General features: G+C 45.1%; 1 protein-coding gene across 1 annotated transcript in view; it reads right to left on the minus strand.

The window, feature by feature from the left end:
- Positions 1 to 15,285, minus strand: part of UROC1 (urocanate hydratase 1) — a 72,521-nt gene that overhangs the window by 34,191 nt on the left and 23,045 nt on the right. Inside the window, exons 5-8 of the mRNA XM_075005343.1 lie at positions 12,194 to 12,322; positions 11,237 to 11,298; positions 9,142 to 9,208; positions 8,009 to 8,152 (exon numbers count right to left, since the gene is read on the minus strand). Of these exons, the coding sequence (XP_074861444.1) occupies positions 8,009 to 8,152; positions 9,142 to 9,208; positions 11,237 to 11,298; positions 12,194 to 12,322 (402 nt within the window). The remainder of the gene's footprint in view (positions 1 to 8,008; positions 8,153 to 9,141; positions 9,209 to 11,236; positions 11,299 to 12,193; positions 12,323 to 15,285) is intronic.

Consider the following 15,285-nt stretch of genomic DNA (forward strand, 5'->3'; position numbering starts at 1 on the left):
GAGGTGGTGTGCATTGGCACGCAGACATAGGCTGTGTCTACATTACAATAATAACTTTGAAGTTGCTTACTTCAAAGTAGGGCTCTACTCCATTCCCAGGAATGGAGTATGGACTTGGAAGTTGGGCTCTCTTACTTCGAAGTTAACTTCAAAGTAAGGGAAAATGCGTGTAGACTCTCTGCTGGCTACTTCGAAGTAGTGCTAACTTTGAAGTTAACTTTGAAGTTTGTTCCTAGTATAGACGTACCCATAGAGAGTATGTTATAATAACCTATTGAAACATCCATGCGTTCCTGGAATCCATTCCCAGGATTTTTCCTTCCAACATTGCAAAAAAAGAAAAAAAAGGTCACGTCCCACATACATAACCTTATGTCCATTGAAGTCCATAGGAAGTCTCCTCTTGCCCAATTATTTCAATGTGTGAAACATTTCATGTCACTGATTAGGCACTACCAGTAAAGACAACAAGAGTCCTGTGGCACCTTATAGACTAACAGATATTGTGGAGCATAAGCTTTCATTGGACTCTTCTTGTCTTTGAAGCTACAGACTAACTCAGCTACCCCTCTGATACTTGTTAACAGTAAAGAAACACTCTAATAAGTCAGTTTCATAGAGGAGACTGCTTCTCTTTTCACGCTGTTTTAATAGCGGACAAATCAACAGTGATGGAGAAAAGAAAGCAGAATGGCACATAAAACAAATGGTTTCAGAGAAGTAGCCATGTTAGTCTGTTTCAGCAAAACCAAGGAGTCTGTTTCCAAAAAATTAAATTAGAAACCCTTCATAAACAGACTGCAACACAAAACTTCTGAGCTGGAATTCAGTTGCAAATCTGACACCATCCGAATGGGTTTGAATAGTGACATGGAATGGCTCTCTCATTATAATAAGCAATTTCCCCTTCTGGTACTCACTGTCTCATCACTGTTGGAGGTGAGCTGATTTAATTAGCATGAGGAGAGGCAGAGAAGGAGAAAAGAGGGGCAAAAACTGCTCCACACCTCTCCAGAAGCTACAAGCACCTGCCCTTTCTGTGATAAGACCTACGGCTCCTGAATTGGGCTGGTCAGCCATCAATGGACTTGCAAATAGGAGGGTGACATAAAGACATTCTATTCATTGTCAAGAAAAAAGAAAAGAAAATGAAAGAAAAATGTTACACTTCCATTTCTGTATCCCTTCTTTCATGTCAAACAGTTGAGGAAATGAGTTGAGGCTCACAAAAGCTTATGCCCTCATAAACGGGCTAGTTTTTAAGGGGCCACCAGACTCCTTGTTGTTTTAACATATAAATTATTTTTGTTATTACAATTCTAAAAGTCTGACTGAAACAACGATTGGGCCACGTACATCCTCTATGTTATATTATTGTATATTCAGGCCTATCTTGATGAGGTCTTGGATCTCATTCTTGGATCACACCCAAAGTAATTCACTTCCTTTTCACCAGAGTCTAGAAAATCTTTTAAGCTCTTTGATCAGCAAAACAGTCTTTTTAGAATGACATTGACTATATGGGCTCATGTCACACCTGGTGTAACTCCAGTGGGACTAGTGGAGTTACACTAGATACTCTGTTCTTTAATCCTATGCCCCTGCATAATAGGATAAAGAGGTCCCAGCAGGTAGTTTATGCCTTAAAGCGAAGCTATGCAGTACACAGATTAAAAACAGATTTTGTTTTGATTCCAACATACCTATGCAGGGCTTGCAAGCCAAACATTGCAGCATTTTGCTATCATCTGAATAGCTCTCAGGGAACTTGCCCATAAAAAATTAGAACTGGAAGCAACCCCCCACCTCCAACCTCTGCACCAACTCTTTGAACATTGGGTACAATGCAGACATGCAAGTAAAGCCAGAGTCAGCAAGACTCCAAAGGAAATGCTACAGGGACACAGACACTGGAGCAGTGAACAATGCCCTCTGAAATGATAGTGCAGGCTCTGCATAACGCTATATCAACTTCCCAGCTGACCCACTGGTTATACTGGCTGTCAAGCTCAGTTATTGCCAGATCTGCTGGTCAGAACTGGAGTTCACAGTCAGGAGTCAAGAGTCAGCATACCGGGAGATGAGAAACAGGAGACAATCTGGAGATCAGAACCATGAGCTGGTGACCAAAGTCAGGCCAGGTCAGGCCAGCAGGGGGTGAGGGACAGGAGACAAACTGCAGATCAGAACCATGAGTCAGAAGTCATTAGCCAAGGGAACAGGAGAAGGACCCACAAGGTACACAGTCCAGAGCATGTGGAGCCCAACTGATCAAACAGTTTTGTGTTCCTGTTGCTGGCTTAAGTAGGGCCACCAAGCCAGTTGGCAAGTTTGGGACTCCACCAGTAAGATATTGGGACAGAACCTCAAGTGGGGATTGGGCTGCCTGGGTCAGCAGTTGTCAGCATGCAGCTATGTGGCGGGTTGCCACATGACTCACCCGGTGGACCCGGGTCTGAGTCTTGTGGTTCATGATACTGGCTATGCTCCTATCCCCCTCTGAACTGGGCCAAGCTTGTCCCCTTCAGACCATGACTTAAGATCTTGCTGCTGAAGTCTGGGGGACAGGTTTCTTCCTACTATGGGCTTACCAATGGGTAGGATGACTAGATGTTGCTTTTTTAAAAGGACAATCCCATATTTAAGCCTTCCTACATGTGTCTTGACCTTCTCTTAATATCAGGGAAATTGTCCCATATTTTAGGTCTCCCCCCAGCAGCAGTGGAGGGTCCTACCACTGGCTGAATCCCTGCTTGCCAGCTGCTTTCCTACCAGAAAGAATCCAGCTAGGCAGTATTTCTTTTATCAGGGTCTCAGTCAACTTAAGCTGAATAGTTCTGATTGAGTCCTCTTGAACTTGCTGGAATTCAAATAATTTTACCAAGTGTCCTATGTTTAGCATTGAGAAATATGGTCAGACTACTAATAGGAGGGCATTACTATATCACTAAGCTCTTTGTCAGATGTTACCATTATTGTGAATAATCAACCTCTTAAAAACATTTAAATTCTGTATTAGTAAGTCCTGGCCCTGATCCTGTAGTTTTCACTCAGGTACAAGCCTCATCAATATTAGCAAGGTCTCACCCATAATTTTTTAGTAAGGGACCATATGTACGAAGCGTTAGTAACTAATTAATAAATGGTTTAATAAATACTTAGTCAATGGTCTTAGAGTCCCACAGGTCAGTGATTCTCAACCTTTTTGGGCATAGATTTAATTTTAAAGGTTTATGGCCTATTGCAACCCAGGGTGGAGGTCCTGGGTGGTTTTGGTCAGGTCCTGCTCCTGAAGGGGTTGGAGTCCTGCCTAGCACTCATCCCACAGTGGCAGACCCTGTAGCTCCTATGCTGTGGTACTGGCTGGACTTGGTTCTCAGCTCCTGGCACTGCAACCTCTGCCGTTGCAAAGCTGCTTGGGTTTGGGCCCCTCCCCTTATTGGGGCAAATGTGTGTGAGTGGTGTTGTGATCTGACTCAAGGGGTGGCAGTGTTACTCACTCAGATTTGGTGGTTGGACCAGACCTGAGGAGCACTGGGACCCCAGAGGCAGCAGGACATGGAGCCGGGAGGTAAGCCCAGAGAGACCAGTGGGACAGGAGACGTGCGGGCTTCCGAGTGACCCTTAAACAGTCTGGTGAGCCAATTTTCACTAGAGGCAGATTTGGATAATTTTTGGTGGTGCCCAGAAGGGATCTAGTCCTGCCCAACCCCACACCTGCCTAAAGCTCTAGGAGGGAGTTTGGGTACTGGGTGCGAGATCTGGGCTGGGACAACGGGTTGGGGTACAGGAGCAGGTTGAGGCTCCATGCTTACCTCAGGTGGTGCCAGCTCTCACAAATGATCCATACACCCCTCCGGCAGCGGCTCAGTACTGAGGGTGGGAGCAGCAGGTGGAGATGCTGCCCAGGGGTGCAGGGATGTGCCAGCCGCTTCCAGGAGTGGCATGGAACAGAGGAGTAGGAAGCTGCCTTAGCCCTATTGCTCTGCCTATTGTGGTAGTGGCAGCTGGGATCCCTGCGCCCTTTTAAATCTCCAAGGCATGGCAGGAGAGACTGGGAAATGCCTGGGGGAATTACGTGGGGAAGGTAGGTGGTGCCAGGTGATAGAACTGGGCCCAGACATTGGTGGAGCCAGGCTCCTAGGCCCTGAATATCCCTGGAGCATGGGCACCAGGGGCCTAAATAACTCACTGCCCCCAATTTTGAGTCCTGAGTTGACCCCACTTTGGAGATACTCTTCCATAGTCCTGGGGGTTTCTTGTTTTTTATAAATCCTTCAACCGATGTCAAAGACCAGCCACATGCCCTCCCCCTGAGCCAGTGCCTCATTAAGCTGACATAGCTAAGGCACACCAGTTTCATAGCCAACAGTACAAAAAGGTATGATGTAGCCAGCATCCAATCCACCCACTTCTGATTGCCCTCAGTCAATGGATCAGAAACCCATCTTGCATCTGGGTGAACTGGAGGTGTGTTGTCATTGTCAGATCGAGTGAGACTTGAAACCACAACCCTCTGCTAAGGTGCTTATAGCTGAGACACCATTCATGTCTGTAACACATTTAGATCAATTCGTCATGTATTAACTCTTCTGAAATAGTTTATGAATGTGACTTTGCAATAAAGAGTGAACTCTGACTGATATTTTCATCCAAGAAATACAAAATCAGGGTCTATAGAGCTGAAAAGCTCTTTAAAAATTAAAAGAGAAGTAAACTGATCTTTAAGCTCAGTTCAGTGAAGCAAGATTGTATTTATATTCTTTAGCTGGGAACAAATAAAGAACACTCCCAAGGGGCTGCCGGGACATGCCAGCCTTAAGAACAAACAAATGATTACATACAGAAATAGCTCCTTTATTCCCAGCGTAATATAGAAAATTATTCTAAGATATGTAACTGAAACAGCTGGTGGTCAATTCTTCTTGGAAACCAAAGAAAGCTTTAGAAGAACATAATCATTATAAGGTGCATCAGGTCATAAAAATAACACAAAACGCATTTGCTAAGAGACACCAATGTTTTCTTTATCATTTGAAATCAAATCATTGTGGATTTTATTTCAGTCTTATGAGTACTTACATTTATCAATATTAGCATTCTAGTGTTGGGCTTTTTACATGTTCGGCTTATCCATAATTTTATAAACCTGAGGGCCCACAACATCCTGTTTGCTGATTGCTAATGCATTTGTGGTCTTTAAATTCCAGTAAAAGGTAGATAATGTTAGTAAAATATTGTTAACATTGATCTTACTCTAGGTGGGAATAAGAGGAGAGGATGTGTTGCTATTGGCCCTAATGTTTAAAAAAAAATGGAAGGCAGTTGTTTGACAACTATCCTCTTGGGGGGGTCAAACAGATGAGCCATTCTGGCAGTCTTTGCACAGGCAATGCTCCCATTGGGTCAAATGATAGCTTCCACGTCCTCCCAGGCTGAGGCTGCACATTGGTGTTTGTTGTGAGCGAAGAGGATAAACCACTCTGGCGATTACCCAGACAAAGAACTTGCCTATGAGAGTCCTTTACAAATTGTTATAATTTAGAACAGTTTTGAGGTTGCTCTAAGTTACGTAGGGGTCAGGGAAGGGGAAAACCAGGCCATGGCTGCCCAGACCTTATAGCATTTGGGAAGGTTCACTGAGTGAATGCAACAACAACAGGCTTCAGGGCACTATCAGGGTGTTCAAAGGCCAAATGCAGATATGCAGAATGAGGAAGCCCAAAGCTTTGTGTACCAAAACAGAACATTTGGAAGAGAAATTGTATGGACCTTTCCTACTTGGTCTGTATAATCAGATCAGGACTGGCTGGGATAAATGTTTGAGACATGTGCTCCCAATGAATGCCCTTTGATGGGCCTTGTTACTTAAGGGTGAGATTTTCAAAAGCACTTATTATTGCTTTAAATCTGCTCCTACTGAAGTCAATGGTAAAATCTCAGGAACAAACTCCATTTACCTCAGGAGAAGCAGAGCTAAGCCAATGCTGAGAACTTTTGGAAATCGCACCAAAATAATTAGTACATTCCTAACTTTTGATGTGAACTTCCATTTGCAGTTCAGAACATGAAACAATGGTGAGATATTGATGGGGGATCCTGTTTTTTCGTAGTACTAGAAAATCTCTTACTCTTCACGCAGACAAAATTTGGCAAAGATTTGAAGTTGATAAGACGTGATTTGAAGAGCTACAGAAAATGCTATTTTCATTCTAACCTGGTCTGAGATGAAGAGAGGGGACAGCTCTGTGTTCACGGCAATTGATGGGTATGGAAGAAAACAGCAGGGGCTATAGCTGCATTGGATCATATGGAAAAGTGACTTGGGAAGGGTCCCTACATTTGGGGCATGTCTACCATTAGTCTCTCTTGTAACACTACATTAGGCTGCCAGATGCAGTAACAGGGGAGTTGACAGCCTCTGCAGGGCCCCTGGCAAAATGAAGGGCGGGGAGGGCTCCTTGCTCCCAGGAGTGGTGCCTCAGGCAGAAGGGGCAGGGCCAGGGCATCCAGCCCAGTTTGTGGTGCCTCCCAAAGCCTTAGCCCTCAGAGTCACACGGAAAAGATGGCACAGCACTCTAACAGTAATTTAAAGGAACCATGGCTCTGGCTGCTGCCTCTGATGCAGTAACAGTGGCAGTCACTGGGAGACTTGGGCCTCTTTGAACCAGTGGGCCCCCAGGTAACTGCCTTCTTCACCCCAGCTCATTGGTGGGCTTGTACATTAACCCTGTTATACTCACCCCTGTTTTAATACCCTGGAGAAAATTAAGTCCTGGCATAAAAAGGCACAACTCCATCTCAAGTTCATTGGTGTTAGGCCTAGTTAGACTAGGGGTGAATTTGGCCCCACATTCAGAACTGACTCACAGAATTACTGTTTATCACTTACACAGCACTATGCATGTTCCTGGGACATCACAAACACATGAAAGGCAAGGGCCATACTCTGAGGAGCTTATCAAATGCAATGAACTGAGTTAAAACGAGAGCATGGTTTCCCAAACTGAGGGGTGTGTCCCCTGGGGGGGGTGGCGTGAAGAAATTCCGGGGGGGGGGGGCCGTGAGGTGACCCAGACCCACCCCCATTATCCCCCCCATCCCAAGAAAGAGCCAGCCTTTGCTTCCGGCTCTCAGCCCCTGCCATTTTATGTGGGTCACAGGCAGGTGGGTGGCTGGCACAATCAGCTCTGGAGCCTGGCATGGGGCTCAGCAGCTGGCCAGCTAGGGCTGCACCAGGTACCCACACGGGGCCAAGAAAAACTATTTGTGCTTACTTTTAATTTTAAATAACAAACATTTTTATATCAAGATTTTGTATTTATTTTAAATTACAAATTGATTTTTTTTGTTAAAGGAGGGTTGGATGATGGTAAAGAAGAGGTATGGGGCGTGAGAGTTTCTCAAAAATCCGAAGGCAGGGGCTTGTTGCCAAAAAGTCTGGGAACCCCTGAACTAGAGAGAGAGAGAGAGAGAGAGGAGGAGGAGGAGGAGGAGGAGGAAAGGACAAGGAGAATGTAATAAACACTGGGAAGGATACACTATACGAGGGAGATTTTTTTTTTTAAAAAAAATAGGATCACATGAGTCTTATGTTTCGCATAACTCTTGCCCGTTACTTTTTGGTGGGGAAGAGAGTTTACATGTGAGCAGGAGCAGCTGCTGCCCAAATGGAGGTTAGCACAGGCAGGCAAATAGAAAGGAGTGAGGAACAAGCCTCAGGAGCAATGTTCCCTCTGAACTCAGTGCCTGGACAGCTGCCCAGAAAAGATTCAAATGCCACCTAGGTAAACAGCAGAGCGCTCACAGCACCCACACCCGGCAGCATGCGTTTCTGTGGGTGGTTCACATCTGCACATGCCTTGGCTCACATGACAAAATTTACTCTGCTCATGGATGGAAAAAAATAAGACGAACAGTGCTCAGGAAAGTAGAGGGATCGGAGACAGTATATGAAGGAGCCATGCAAAGGGAATACAGAATGGAAACTGAGATGTGTTGGTCTTACCTCAGCAATGATCCCCACACATCCTGCAATGACTGCAGCTTTGGCTTGAGCACCGCTCATCCCTCCAAGACCAGAGGTGACAAACACCTTCCCAGCCAGGTCCTCCACACCCAAGTAGCGACGACCTGCATTCAGCACGGTTAGCTAACACACAGGACACAGCAAGGCAGTTATTGGTAACCCCTTTCCTTAAAACCTCTAAAATTTAAAGAGATTTATCATGTTTGTATCTCTAGTGTACTTCTGCACTGATTAGATATTTGAGTTAAGCCTCCTTTTGTTTACAAGTAGAATTGATTAAGATATTCTACAGCACTGGTGTTCCTAGGAGGGTCTAATGATCTTCCCAGCTTTTTGGACCAATATAATGCTTGAAACACAATGGAACTGGGGGAGAGTGAAGACCCAGATGGGAAAGGCAGGTCCCAGCCCTACCCCTTCTGCCTGAGGCCCCACCCCTTCCACTGCCAACATCCCTTGTGGAGCCAAGCCCAGCCCTCACCCCAGATTATTGCCCCCAACTCCTGACCCCTTAGTTCCCAATCTCAGCCCCAAACCCAGCCACAGCCACAGCCCTCCCCTGGTGGCAGAACAGCCTTGGCCCCAGCCCTCCCAGGGCAGCCAGATAGGTGTGGTCCCAGCCCTGGTCCTACCCAGGCAGTCACACTGTCACGGCGCTGGGACATTAATTACAGGTCCCTTTCAATCCAAAGGACTGATATGTTCTTGGGTTACATAATCTGTGCACATAAGCCTTTAGACAGAATTCTGAGGCCCTATGCAGGATGAATCTGGCTGAAACAAAATACTGTATTTCAACACTAAATTAGATGGGGGACTAAAGATACATTATACCCAATGTCCTGGGTAATACATGTTCAGCGAGTTCTCCTGTTGGAACTAGAGATGAGCCCAAATTAAAACCCTGGATCCAAACACTCTCAAACCACATGTCTGGATCATGAGTCCATCTCGGAGCTGAAGAGTTTGGGGAGGCACCACAGTTTTTTTAATGAGGTGGTAAAACTAACTTCCTTTATCAGTCAGGATCATCCAGATAACAGTGGTCAACTCAGCCCCTGCTAGCAGCCAGCTCTCACAGACTACGTACAGACCCTTCCCAAATCTCTTACCACAGTTCCATGGACTATTCCCTGGGGTCCAATGTAACAATAGCTCCCTGCTGTCATCTGGCCATACCTATCCATTGAAGTGAACACAATGATGTCTATTTCAGCCAACACAGATTAAGGTTAAAATTACAGCAATATTTCTGTGGCTACATTATCGGCTATTAGAAAACACGGTATTATCAAGTTACAATTTAACTGAATCCTGTCTGCATTATGATAAAGACATTATCTGCCAGCATCCAAAAGAGGATACCTTATCTCACTATCTTGCCATTGTTCCATATACTGAATTTCAGCAGCAGTATTTTCTCAAACGCCCAAAGCTGGTTACGTATTGCAAGAAGGTCAAATATGGCTATAGAAGGAGTTTTCAGAGTGCACAACTGCAGGGCAAACAAGTGTAGTACCCAGAGGTACTGAAACCTCATACTAGCATGAATGAAGTTTCTGCTCTACAGCCTTGGCCTTCAGCTCATGTGGTAGAGCACAGGGCTTTAGCCCCTATGATTGCAGGTTCAGTCCTGGTGCTGGCAACCCAGGCCTGTTGGCATTACACAAGTAAAAGGGAAACATGGCTTTATTTGGGCTAAGCACTCTGGCTGGGACTCCCAATGGGAATGAACTGAGGTAGGTACATGGATCCAATGTTGAAAGTCAGTGGAAACTGAGGAGAGTTTAAAAAGCACCTAAGTGACTTTGGATATATTCACACTGAACCACCCACCTCACAACATTTCAGAGCCCTGGGAAGGGGGAGAATGGAACTGCTTGGCTCCTGGGCCAGGTGGGGGCCTAGAGCTCCATGCTCCTGGAGTGGACAGGTCTGCAGGTGGGCCAGCCCTTGAGCTGCCTGGTGCTCCAGCTGTGATTTAAAGAGCCTGGGGCTCCCAGACACTGCTGCTATTGCTCTTCCACCTCACCCACCCATTGGCAGGCTTGGTCTAGGTCAATTGATGGTGGTACAGAGCCATAAAAGAGCAATGTAGACATTCACACTTGGGCTGGAGTCTACTCTCTGAAACCAGGTGAGGGGAAAGGGTCTTAGAGCGCGTGGTCCAATCCGAGCAGGAACGGCAACATGGTCAGATTTAGCTTTGCCACACAAAGTCTGACTGAGCTGACTTGGGCATTGAGACTCATTGCAGAGAGTTGATTTGTTTTTGGTTCTGCAGTGTAACTGTGCCTTGACTGGAGCAATCCCTTAGGTAATTTTGAAAATTTTACCCTAGCCCAGTGGTTCCCAACCTGGGGTCCGTGGACGGTATTGCAGGGGATTCATGAAAAAAAATGATAAATAAAAATGATCATAGAAAATGAGTTTTACATGAATTGCAAATTTACAATCAATTATAATTTTAAATGAAATATCTTCTGATAATGTTATTAACTGTTGTCTGAAAATCGATGTTGTGATTTCCTTTTTCAGTTAATGAAATGTACATGATGGCTAGAATTGGCTTTGTTGTGGGCCCGCAAACAGATTGGTGCGGTGGTAGGAGATCCACGAATGGTTTGGGAGGAGTGATTAGGGGGTCTGCACTATTGAAAAGGTTGGGACCCACTGACTCTTGTAGGTTCTTGTAGGTTCCTTTGAGAATACCAGCCTCCACGTTTATCTTCTATATTAACCCCTTACATCTGTGTTCCTTATTTATGCACACCTACTTCCCCATGACTTTCACAAGCACTGTAACCATTAATTCTTACCATGACATACAAACTCTTGCATAACTTAGTGAATAACACCCCCACACCATAAACTGGAGAAGAAAATGTATTTCACTTATTATTCTCCAGATATTAAAAATAGCATATCTGGGCCCTAACTGAGTCCATTCAGCTGAGACTTTATACATGTTTCTTTAAGATACAATGGGACTTACCTATGTGCTTAAATTGTTCATTAAAAACAGATGGGATCACTCATTCACAAAACTAAGCATGTATTTAAGTGCTTTGCTGAATTGGGATCTTACCTTAGTTATGGAACTCAGTTAAAGTCTGTCTACACTAGAATTTTTAATCCAAAAATTACTGGTCCTTGATGCATGACTACAAACCTTTGAAACAGGAGTAATAATGAAGCATATCTTACATTGTAACTCCCATTGCAAACATTTTCTCATATTCATTTCTGGAAGAATAGTTGGGAATAACCTTAAAAAAAAAAGTGAAGTGTTGGAAACAGAAATGGTTCTATTCCATAGGCAAAATTCTGCTAGAGCTACCCATGTCAGTAGTAAATCAATGAACATCAATGGGACTAGTCCCATGGGTAAGGCCAGTTGGCTTTGGCTCCACATGTTCTAATATTATGGAAAAAGGGACTCATCTCTTATCAACTTACCTGCTTTGCAAATCCTACAGAAGGCACCCTGCCCACATGAATAGCAGATGAAGAGATGAGCACTGATTGGGTCAGAAGACTAACAGTGGAACACAAAAACTTTCACCTGTAGGTCACTCGATTCAGACCTGCCCTAGGCTGATGGTGACAGGAAATTATGGCCATCTGATGGGGGCAGAATTTGGCCTTTAATTATACCAGTGCACAGCCCACCAATGGGGTGGGGTGTGGGTGGGGCGTATAGGGAGAGGCAAAGGGGGCAGTTGCACAGGGGCCCAGTGTTTCAAAGCAGCCCAGAGCCCCAGCTGCCACCACTGCTACTTTGGCAGTGGCGGTGGCAGCGGCCAGAGCTCTGGGCACCTTCGAAATGCTCTGGCAGTCCTGTTCTGCTGCTCCATGCAGCTCTGGGGGAGGGGGAGGGGCCAGTGCTGAGGTCTGAGCGGCTCTAAGGGCTGACTGCCCTAAGCCCTGCCCCTTACGCCCTTGACCCCATCCATGCCCCTCCCACCTTGCTCCAGGGCCCACAGTGGCTGTTGGCCCCACTGCCAGTGCAATCCCACCAATATAAAGAGAGTTGCACTAGAATAAATGAGGGCAGAATTTGGCCTTATGCATTGTCTTTTATTCATGCTGTGAAAATCTGATAAGGAATCTGTTTTGAAGTAGCCTGAAATGAGGAGAATAGAGTGAGATGGTAATACCCACCATGCCATTGGTGATGATTAATCGAGGTGCATACTGATGACTGGGGAAGAGACCCAAAGGATGCCCACTGTACATTACTAAAGTTTGCTCTTCCGTCATCTCAGACAAATAGTGCATCACCAGCCAGAACTGGAAATTAAAGCAAAGGAAAAACTAGCAAAATTGTTTCCAACTTGCAATGATCTGTCTTCACAGAGCTCTTGAGTTACCAGTATAAGAACGTCTTTGTGGAAAACAGTGCATTTATATAGAGAAAAATCAACCAGAGCATTTGCTACAGTCTTGCTCTTAATATGGTCTATCTGGTGGACATTGCTCAACAGCAAACACAAATTACAAATGAGAAAATTCTGAGCACCAGAAAGAGCTGCAAAATAATTGTACTTTTTCTCTAGTACAGTACAAAACTCAGAAATAACTTGCTAGCTTTTAATGTATCATTTTTGGAATTTGCCTAATTTTAACCTGAAGTGAACCATTTGGTTCTGGCACTTTTCTGAAAATCTTCCTAATGTCAAAGACAAAAATTTTGACTTTAAAGCCGCATCTACACGTGCCGGCTACTTTGAAGTAGCCGCGCCAACTTTGAAATAGCGCCCGTCACGTCTACACATGGCGAGCGCTATTTCGAAGTTGAAATCGTCATAAGGCGGTGAGACATCGAAGTTGCTATCCTCATGAGGAGATGGGAATAGCGCCCTACTTCGACGTTGAACATCGAAGTAGGGCACGTGTAGCTGATCCACAACCCGCAATATCGAAATAGCAGGGTCCGCCATGGCAGCCATCAGCTGAGGGGTTGAGAAACACTCTTTCCAGCCCCTGCGCGACTCTATGGTCACCGTGTGCAGCAGCCCTTAGCCCAGGGTTTCTGGCTGCTGCTGCTGCAGCTGGGGATCCATGCTGCATGCACAGGGTCTGCAACCAGTTGTTGGCTCTGTGGATCTTGTGCTGTTTAGTGCAAGTGTGTCTGGGAGGGGCCCTTTAAGGGAGCGGCTTGCTGTTGAGTCTGCCCTGTGACCCTGTCTGCAGCTGTTCCTGGCACCCTTATTTCAATGTGGGCCGCTTTGGTGTGTAGACACTCCCCTGCAGCGCCTACTTCGATGTAGTGCTGCCCATCATCGACGTTGAACGTCGACAGCACCAGCCCTGGAGGACGTGTAGACGTTATTCATCAAAATAGCTTATTTTGATGTCGCTACATCGAAATAAGCTATTTCGATGTAGCATTCACGTGTAGACATAGCTTAACACAGCAACAAAAACATGCACAGACCTCACTGATCTCACGATTTCAAAGTCTCCTATAGCTTCTTGCCTTTGAAATAAATACTGATCACAAATGACACTAGCAGGTGAGAGAAATTTCCATCCCAAAACAAAAATCACCTTTTTTCCTCATGTTGATAAAAGAAAATACAATCCTTGATATAGTCAGAAGTAAAACAGTCTCAGCATCACCTGCAAAATTCAGTTGAGTTACTCTGGATTTACACCAGAGAACAAATTTGACAGCATCAGTCAAGGATGGAACAGTGGCTGGCCAACTACAAAAGCAGTTTCTTGGTGTTCACACCTCCATATTAACTGCTGGGAGTGGGCCACATCCTCCCTGACTGAATTGACCTAGTCATGTTTGGCCTCTCTTGATTGGGACTCCCTCCTTTTCATAAGCCTGTATAATTAGAACCACCAACTCTTATATTCCAAAATATCTGTTAGTCTATAAGCTGCCACAGGACTTCTCATTGATTTTGAGGATACAGAGTACCATGGCTATCCCTCTGATACTTGTCACCAGAGAACAGAATTTGACCCTTAATCTGTAAGCTGGCTGCAAGGTTAAATCCACTATTTTCAAACACAAAGGTCACATGATTTCAAGTGGATTTTTAATGTGTGGTTATGAACTGACAACACACTAAGCAGTTACATCGTGCTATAATTCACGTACAAGCACCATTCTTCTGGCTGACTGATAAGCAGCAAAGACTGTCTCTAAAGGAAAACCCATCCTGCCTTTCTTGGCTAAAAGAATAGCCCATTGTGCAATTTTAACTGTTCAGTCTGGTGCCGCTAAAGTGAAGGAAGTTACCTACTGGAAATGGATTTTTGTTTAGTAATCTACTTGGAAGAAAGCAAAGGGCTGTGCAGATGACAACACTCAAACCAGTCTTTTCACGATTAATTTTGCAAAGGAAAAAAGAGCACTCTGGTTACCTGACATGAACACAGAGTACAAAGCGTCCCCATCACAACCCAATCTCTCATCTGATTGCTACTCCAAGTAACTGGGAACAAAAAGGTAGTGTTTATTTTGCAGTGAAACTCCTGTTCACTGCTCTATCTAATTTGGACAAGATTGCTGGAACTGGAGAAAGGACAGAGTGTTACCAAATTTTGTGTTGCTTGTATTTCACCTTGCAGGCTCACTTCTGCCCTGAGGCATGCCAGCCTCAAAGAACACCCACATGCATCTAATTTAACTGGAGGTACTCTTCACTCTAAAGCTGGAATGGGGTCTCCCAAGAAATTTATACTAGATGCAGTGCACTTCCATAGTACCTTCCACCCAAGGCCCCAGAGCCCTTTGCCAGCAAATGAATTTACCCTTGGAAAGTCCCTTTTGTGGGGTAAGGATTACAATCTGTGTTTCACAGATTTGGAAACTGGGGTACAAGTGATTTGCCTCTGATCACATGTGGAGCTGGTTACACAACTAGAATAAAGTCCAGGTCTCTCATCTTCCAGACCTGTTCCCTACCCCAGTGTATCCCAATTTTATTTGGCCATGGAATCCGTTTAAACTCAAAAGAATTTTGCGGAACCCCTAATAACAGTCTTATATATGATTTAACTCCTCTCAGCCCCAAACCTGCTCCCCCATCCCCAGGATTAACCTGCCTCAGCCCCAAACTGGCCCCTGGGACTAACCCATCCACCCAAAGAGGTCCCCAGGCTAACCTTACCTGAGCAAGCTTCAACCGACTTAGCTCCTCCCATTACCTCACCTAACATGGCAGATGAACCTACCTTAGCCACTGCTGCTCCTCTGACTCTAGTCACGAGGGCCTGATTTCATTGGTTGTCCT

The sequence above is a fragment of the Carettochelys insculpta genome, chromosome 11 (assembly GCF_033958435.1).
Source record: "Carettochelys insculpta isolate YL-2023 chromosome 11, ASM3395843v1, whole genome shotgun sequence".
NCBI lineage: Eukaryota > Metazoa > Chordata > Testudines > Carettochelyidae > Carettochelys > Carettochelys insculpta.